The following is a 7,357-nucleotide window of genomic DNA, read 5'->3' as shown; positions in this document are numbered from 1 at the left end:
CACGGTCCCAGGTCCCGCGGGAAGGCAGAGGGTGCCCACCTCAAACGCCCGCTAGTTGCCCACGGGCCCTGGGCCCCCGGCCCGAGAAAAAGCAGAAGGGTGTCCAACTCCCCCTCCCCGCGATTTTCCCCACGTCCCCGGGCCCCGCGGCAGCAGAGGGGTGGTCCAGCTCCCACACCCGCTATTTTTCCCACAGTCCCAGGGTCCCGCGGGAAGGCAGGGGGGTGGCCACCCTCCCCCTCCCGCGAATTTTCCCCCACGGTGGCCCGGCAACCGCGGGAAAGCAGAGGGGTGTCCAGCTCCCCCTCTCCGAATTTTTCCCACGGTCCCAAAGCACCCGCGGGAACAGGAGGGGTGTCCGGCACGCCTCCCGCTATTTTCCCACGGTCCCCTGCAACCCGAGGAAAGCAGAGGGGTGTCCAACTCCCCCCTCCAGCTATTTCCCCACGGTCCCCGGGACACACGGGAAAAGCAGAAGGGGTTCCAACTCCCCCTCCCGCTATGTCCCCACGGGTCCCCCGGGCACCAGGGAAAGCAGGAGGGGTGGCCAGCTCCCCCTCCTCCCCGCTATTTACCACGGTCCCAGGATCCCGCGGGAAGGCAGGAGGGGTGTTACCAGCTCCCCCTCCCTCTAATCCGTTCCCACGGTCCCCCCCAGGGCCCCGCTGGAAGCAGAGGGTAGCTAGCTAGCTCCCCCTCCCGCTATTTTCCCACGGTCCCCGCACCCACCAAAGCAGAGCGGTGTCCAGCTCCCCCTCCCGCTATTTTTCCACGGTCCCCGGGCCCCGCGCGGCAAGCAGGAGGGGTGTCCAGCTCCCCCTCGCCGCTATGTTCCCACGGTCCCCCGTCACCCCGCGGGAAAGCAGGAGGGTGGAATCTCAGGCTCACACTCCCGCTATTTCACGGGCCCCCACCGGGCACCCGCGGAAGGCAGGAGGGGTGTCCCCCCCCCCCCCCCCCCCCCCCCCCCCCCCCCCCCCCCCCCCCCCCCAACAGCTCCCCCCCACCCGCTATTTTTCCCACAGTCCCAGGGTCCGCGGGAAGGCAAGAGGTTCCACACATCCCCGCGCCCGCTATTTTCACCATGGTGCCTGACACCCCGAAAGCAGGAGGGGTGTTCCGCGCCCCCTCCCGCTATTTTCCACGGTCCCAGCACCCGCGGGAAAGCAGGAGGGTGTCCAGGTCCCCCTCCCGCTATTTTCCTGCCCACGGTCCCCTGCACCCCCGCGGGAAAGCGAGGAGGGTGTCCCCACCCCCCAACTCCCACTCCCGCTATTTTCCCACGGTCCCCGGGCCCACGGGAAGCAGGAGGGGTTTCCACTACCCCTCCCGCTATTTTCCCCGGTCCCAGGCCCCACGGAAAGCAGGAGGGTTGTCCAGCTCCCCCACCCGCTATTTTCCACGGTCCAGGGTCCCGCGGGAATGCAAGGAGGGGTCCAGCTCCCCTCCCGCTTCTTCCCACGGTCCCCGGGCCCCGCGGAAAGCAGGAGGGGTAATCTCTATCTCCCCCTCCCGTATGTTCCCCCACGGTCCCCTCAACCACTACAAGCAGGAGCGGTGTCCCCCGCCCCCCTCCCCGCTATTTTCCCCCGTCCCCCCTTCACACCGCGGCAACGCAGGAGCGGTGTCCAGCTCCCGCCCGCTATTTCCACGGTCCCTGGCCCCACGGGAAAGCAGGAGGGGGTGGTCCACCCACCCCTCCCGCTATTGTTCCACAGTCCCCTGCACCCGCGGGAAAGCAGGAGGGGTGTCCAGCTCCACTCCCCGATTTTCCCACGGTCCCCCGGACACGACGCGGGAACAGGAGGGTGTCCACTCCCCCTCCCGCTATTTTCCTCCAGTCCCCGGGGCCCCGCGGGAAAGCAGGGGGTGTCCACTCCCCCTCCCGCGATTTTCCACGGTCCAGGGCCGCGGGAAGGCAGAGGGGTGTCCAGCTCGCCCGCCCTCCCGCTATTTTCTCCCCACGGTCCCCCGGGCCCCGCGGGAAGCAGGAAGTGTGTTCCAACTCCCCATCCCGCTATTTCCCACGGTCCCCAGGCCCCTCGCGCAAGCAGGAGGGGTGTCAGCTCCACCTCCCGCTATTTTCCACGGTCCCAGGGTCCCGCGGAAGGCAGGGGGGTCCCACCTCACATCCCGCTTTTCCCCACGGTCCCTGGGCCCGCGGGAAAGCAGGAGGGTGTCCAACTCCCCCTCCCGCTATTTTCCTCAAAAGGTCCCCGGGCCCCGCGGCAAAGCAGGGAGTGGTGTCCAGCTCCCCTCAACTCACCCGCTATTTTCCCCAGTCCCAGGGTCCCCGCGGGAAGGCAGGAGTGGTTAGCCACCTCCCCCTCCCGCGATTTTCCCACGGTGCCCGGCACCCGCGGAAGCAGAGGGGTGTCCAGCTCCCCTCCCGCAGTTTTCCCACGTCCCCCAGCACCAGCGGGAAAGCAGAAGGGGTGTCCAGTCCCCCCTCCCATTTCTCCCCGGTCCCCTGCACCCCGCGGGAAAGCAGGAGGGTGGACAACTCCCCTCCCCCTATTTTTCCCACGGTCCCCGGGCCCCCACGGAAAGCAGGAGGGGTGTCCCAACTCCCACTCGCCGCTTTTTCCCAGGTCCCGCCACACGGGAAGGCAGGAGGGGTGTCCACTCCCCCTCGCCGAGATTTTTCTCCCCGGTCCCCCTGAGCCAGCGGCAAGCGAGCGGTGTCCAGCGCCCCCCCCGCTATGCCACGGTCCCCCGGCCCCAAACCGGGGAAAAGCAGGAGGGGGGTCCACCTCCCCACTCCCGCTATTTCCCACGGTCCCCCGGCAACTGCCGGTAAGCAGGAGGGGTGGCCAGCTCCACCTCCCGCGAGTTGTCCCACGGTCCCCGGGCCCCACGGGAAAGCAGGAGGGGGTTTCCACCCCGCCCCCCTCCCGCTATTTTTTCCCAAGATGCCCGGCACCCGCAGGAAAGCAAGGAGGGGTGTCCACTTGCTCCCCTCCCGCGATTTTCCCACGGTCCCCGGGCAACCGTGGGAAAGCAGGAGGGGTGTCCACCTCCCCCCCCGCATTTTCCCACGGTGCCCGCACCCGAGGGAAAAGCAGGAGGGGTGTCAGCTCCCCCTCCCGCTATTTTCCACGGTCCCCAGCAACCGCGGGAAACAGGAGGGTTGTCCCAGGTCCCCCCCCGCTAATTTTCCCCACTGTACAAGCAACCCGCGGAAGGCAGAGGGTTTCCAACTCCCCTCCCGCTTTTTCCCACGGTCCCCGGGCCCCACGGGAAACAGAAGGGTGTCCACTTCCCTCCCTCCACTATTTTCCCACGGTCCCCGGCTCCCGCGGGAAGCAGGAGGGGTGTCCAGCTCCCCCTCCCGCCGAAGTTTTCCTCCGTTCCCACGGTCGCCCGAACCCGCGGGAAAGCAGAAGGGATGTTTCAGCTCCCCCTCCCGATATTTTCCCACGTCCCCCGCACCGCCGGTAACGCAAGGAGGGGGTCCCACGCCACCTCCCAGCTATTTTCTCCACGGTCCCCGGAGCCCCCGTGTGAAGCCCGGAGGGGTGTCCAGCTCCCCCTCACCGCTATGTTCCCACGGTCCCCCGGGTTCCTGCGGGAAAAGCAGGAGGGGGTCCAGCGCCCCCTCCCGCTATTTTCCCACGGTAACCCGGGCCCCGTTGGAAGCAGGAGGGGTGTCACCTCCCCCTCCCGCATTTTCCTTCCCCACGGTCCCCGGGCCCCCAGGGGAAAGCAAGGGTTGTCCCAGCTCCCCTCCCGCCACCCAACCCCCCTATTTTTCCCACGGTCCCCTGCCCCGCGGCAAAGCAGGAGCGGTTCCACCTACCCCGCACCGCTATTTTCCCACGTCCCCGGGCCCCACGGGAAGCAGGAGGGGTGTCCACCCCCCCCTCCCGCTATTGTCCCACGTCCCAGGTCCTGCGGGAAGGCAGGAGGGTTGTCCAGCTCGCCCTCCCGCTATTTTCCCACGGCCCCGGGCCCCGCGGGAAAGCAGGAGGGTGTCCAACGCCCCCTCGGCTATTTCCCACGGTCCCCGGGCCCGCTGCAAAGCAGGACGGGTGTCCCAGCTCCCCCATCCCCCGCTATTTTTCCCACGGTCCCCGGGCCCGCGGGAAAGCAGGGGGGTGTCCTTCTTGCCCCCTCCCGCTATTTTCCACGGTCCCCCCGGGCCCCGGAGGCAAGCAGAGGGTGTCCAGCCTCCCCACCCGTCTAGTTTCCCCAAGATCCCCCAGGGTCCCGCGGGAAGGCAGGAGGGGTGTCCACCTCCCCATCCCGCTATTTTCCCACGGTGCCCGGCACCCGCGGGAAAGCAGAGGGTGCCCATCCCCCTCCCGCTATTTTCCCCCACGGCCCCGCACCCCGGGAAAGCGAGGGGGTCCCACGCCCCCCCCGCTATTTTCCCCACGTTCCCCGGCCCACGCGGAAACAGAGGGTGCCAGCTCCCCCTCCACCCCTATTTCCCACGGTCCCCGCCCCCGGGAACACGAGGGTGCCCGCTCCCCTCCCCCTATTTCCCCACGGCCCCCACCAACGCGGAAAGCAGGAGTGTCCGCCTACCCCTCCCGCTATTCCCACGGTCCCCCGGGCCCGCGAAGCAGGAGGCCGGCTGCCCCTCCCCCCTCCCCTATTTGCCCCACGTCCCCGGCCCCTGGGAAAGCACGGAGGGGTCCCTCCCCACCCCTATTTCCCACGTCCCCCCAGGCCCCGCGGAAGCAAGGGGTGCCCCCCCCTCCCCGCTATTTTCCCCACGCCCCCCCCGGCACCCGAGGGAAAGCAGAGGGGTGTCCAGCTCCCCCTCCCCGCGATGTTCCCACGGTCCCCCGGGGCCCCGCGTGAAAGAGGAGGGGTTCCACTCCCCCTCCCGCTATGTTCCCATGGTCCCCGGGTTCCCTGCGGGAAAGCAGAGGGGTGTCCAGCTCCCCCTCCCGCTATTTCCCAGGTCCGGGCCCTGCGGAAAGAGAGGGGTGTCCACTCCCCCTCTCCGCTATTTCCCCCCCCCCCACCCCCTTTTTTGGTTTTCCCACGGTCCACGGGCCCCGGGAGCAGGGAGGGTGTCTCCTGCCCCCTCCCCTATTTTCCTTTCCCACGGTTTCCCAGGGTCCCCCGACGGAAGGCAGGAGGGGTGTTCCCCAACTCAACCTCACCCGCTATGTTTGTCCCATGGGTCCAAGGGCCCTGCGGGAAAGGCAGGAGGGGTGTCCCCACGCCACTCCCGCATTTTTCCTACGGTCCCCGGGCCCCGCGGCAAAAGCAGGGAGGTTTGTCCAGCTCCCCTCCCGCGATTTTCCTCCCACGGTCCCAGGCACCCGCGGGGAACCAGGAGGGTGGTCCAACTCCCGCTCTCCCAGCTATTTTTCCACGGTCCCCGGGCACCAACGGGAAAAGCAAAGGGGTGTCCAGCTCCCCCTCCCGCTATTTTCCCAACGGTCCCCGGGGCCCCGCGGGAAGCAGGAGGGGGTCCAGCTACCACTCCCGCTAATTTTCCCACGGTGCCCCGGGTTCCCGCGGAAAGCAGAGGGGTGTCCACTCCCCCCTCCCGCTATTTCCCACGGTCCTGGGTTCACTGCGGGAAAGCAGAGGGTGTCCACTCCCACTCCCGTATATTCCCCGGTCCACCGGGCCACCGAGGGAAAGCAGAGGGGTGTCCACGTCCCCCTCCCTGCGATTTTTCCCCACGGTCCCTGGGCCCCGTGGGAAAGCGCAGGAGGGGTGTCCTGCTGCCACCTCCCGCTATTTTCCCACGGTCACAGGGTCCCGCGTGAAGGCAGGTAGGGGTGATCCAGCGCCCCCTCCCGTAGCTTCCCACGGTCCCCCCGGTCCCAGCGGGAAAGCAGGAGGGGTGTCCAGCACCCTCCGGCTATTTTCCCACGTCCCCCTGCACTCAGGCCAAAGAAGAGCGTGTCCAGCTCCCCCCTCCCCGCTATTTTCCCACGGTTCCCAGGGTCCCGCGGGAAGCAGGAGGGTGTCCCAGCTCCCCCCTCCCGCTATTTCCCCACGGTCCCCGGGCCCCGCGGTAAGCAGGAGGGGTATCTAGCTCCCCTCCCCCGCTATTTCTTTCCCAAGGTTTCCTGAACCCGAGCCAAGCAGGAGCTTGGTCCCAGCTCCCCCTCCCGCTATTTTCCCACGAGTCCCCAAGGCCCGCGGCCAAAGCAGGAGGGTGTCCAGCTCCCCCTCGCAGCTATTTTCCCAGGTCCCCTGCACCCGCGGAAAGCAGGAGGGGTGTCCAACGCCCCCTCCCCGCTATTTCCCAGGTCCCTCCCATGGCCCCACGGGAAAGAAGGAGGGGTGTCCAGCTCCCCTCTCCGCTTTTTTTCCCACGGTCGCCCTGCAACCCGCTTAAACGCAGGACGGGGTCCAGCTCCCCCGCCCGCTATGTTCCCCAAGGTCCCCGGGCCTCACGGGAAGCAGGAGGGGTGTCCACATCCCCCTCCCGCATTTTCCCACAGTACCCGGCACCCGCGGGAAAGCAGGAGGGGGGTCCGCTCCCCCCCCCTCCCGCTATTTTTCCCCACGGTCCCCGGCACCCGCGGGAAAGCAGGAGGGGCAGCTCGCCCTCACACCCGCTATTTTCCCCGGTCCCCGGGCCCCGCCGGGAAAGCAGGAGGGGTGTCAGCTCCCCCTCCGCTAGTTTCGCCCACGGTCCCCGGGCCCGGGCAAAGCAGGAGGGGTCCAGCTCCTCCCCTCCCGCTATTTTCCAATGGGGCCCAGGTCCCGAGGGAAGCAGGAGGGGTGTCCACCTCAACCTCCCGCATTGTGCCCACGGTCCCCAGGCCCCGCGGGAAAGCAGAAGGGTGTCACTCACTCCCGCGATTTTCCACTGTCCCCGGGCCCCACGCGGGAAAGCAGGAAGGGGTGGCCAGCTCCCCCACCCCTATTTTCCCACAGTACCAGGGTCCCGCGGGAGGCAGGAGGGGTTGTCCAGCTTCCCCCTCCCCGCTATTTTCCCACGGGCCCCGGCCCCTCGGGGAAGCAGGAGGGGTGGCCACCTCCCCTCACGTTATTTTCCCAGGTCCCACGGGCCCCACGGGAAAGCAGGAGGGGTGTTCCCACCTCCCACCCCCCGCTATTTCCCACGTCCCCGCACCTGCGGTAAAGCAGGGAGGGGTGTCCTCCAGCTCCCACCTCCCGCTATTTTTCCCACGGTCCCCGGGCCACCGGGAGCAGTAGGGGGGTCCAACTCCCCCTCCGCTAATTTTCCCACGATGCCCGGCACCCGCGGGAAAGCAGGAGGGTGTCCAGCTCCCCCCTCACCGTTATTTCCCCGGTCCCCGCACCCGCAGGAAAGCAGGAGGGGTGGTCCACCTCCCCCCGCACGCGATTTTTCCCAACGGTGGCCCGGCACCCCTGGAAAGCAGAGGGTCCACTCCCCCTCCCGCATTTGCCG

At 68.2% G+C, this 7,357-nt stretch overlaps 1 protein-coding gene across 1 annotated transcript; it reads left to right on the top strand.

Annotated features, from left to right (window-relative positions):
- The first annotated feature begins 828 nt into the window (after nucleotides 1-828).
- Nucleotides 829-4,809, top strand: LOC121917666 (basic proline-rich protein-like). Its single transcript, XM_042443795.1, has 5 exons — nucleotides 829-930; nucleotides 1,352-1,994; nucleotides 2,592-2,796; nucleotides 3,497-3,617; nucleotides 3,700-4,809. Exons 1-5 carry the CDS (start codon nucleotides 829-831, stop codon nucleotides 4,807-4,809), a joined length of 2,181 nt encoding a protein of 726 aa, XP_042299729.1.
- Nucleotides 4,810-7,357: the final 2,548 nt, after the last annotated feature.

Source organism: Sceloporus undulatus, unplaced genomic scaffold (genome assembly GCF_019175285.1).
Source record: "Sceloporus undulatus isolate JIND9_A2432 ecotype Alabama unplaced genomic scaffold, SceUnd_v1.1 scaffold_50, whole genome shotgun sequence".
Lineage (NCBI taxonomy): Eukaryota > Metazoa > Chordata > Lepidosauria > Squamata > Phrynosomatidae > Sceloporus > Sceloporus undulatus.
Note: the sequence above shows the minus strand (reverse complement) of the source record. Positions and strands in the feature narration are given on the sequence as shown.

What these genes read in the sequence shown, in the direction of transcription:
- LOC121917666 (XM_042443795.1), top strand. Translation starts at nt 829, where the DNA reads ATGTTCCCACGGTCCCCCGTCACCCCGCGGGAAAGCAGGAGGGTGGAA. An exon ending in CCACCGGGCACCCGCGGAAG is followed by an intron (nt 931 to 1,351) that starts GCAGGAGGGGTG and finishes CCCCGGTCCCAG; the next exon opens with GCCCCACGGAAAGCAGGAGG. An exon ending in CCTCCCGCTATTTTCCCACG is followed by an intron (nt 3,618 to 3,699) that starts GTAACCCGGGCC and finishes CCGGGCCCCCAG; the next exon opens with GGGAAAGCAAGGGTTGTCCC.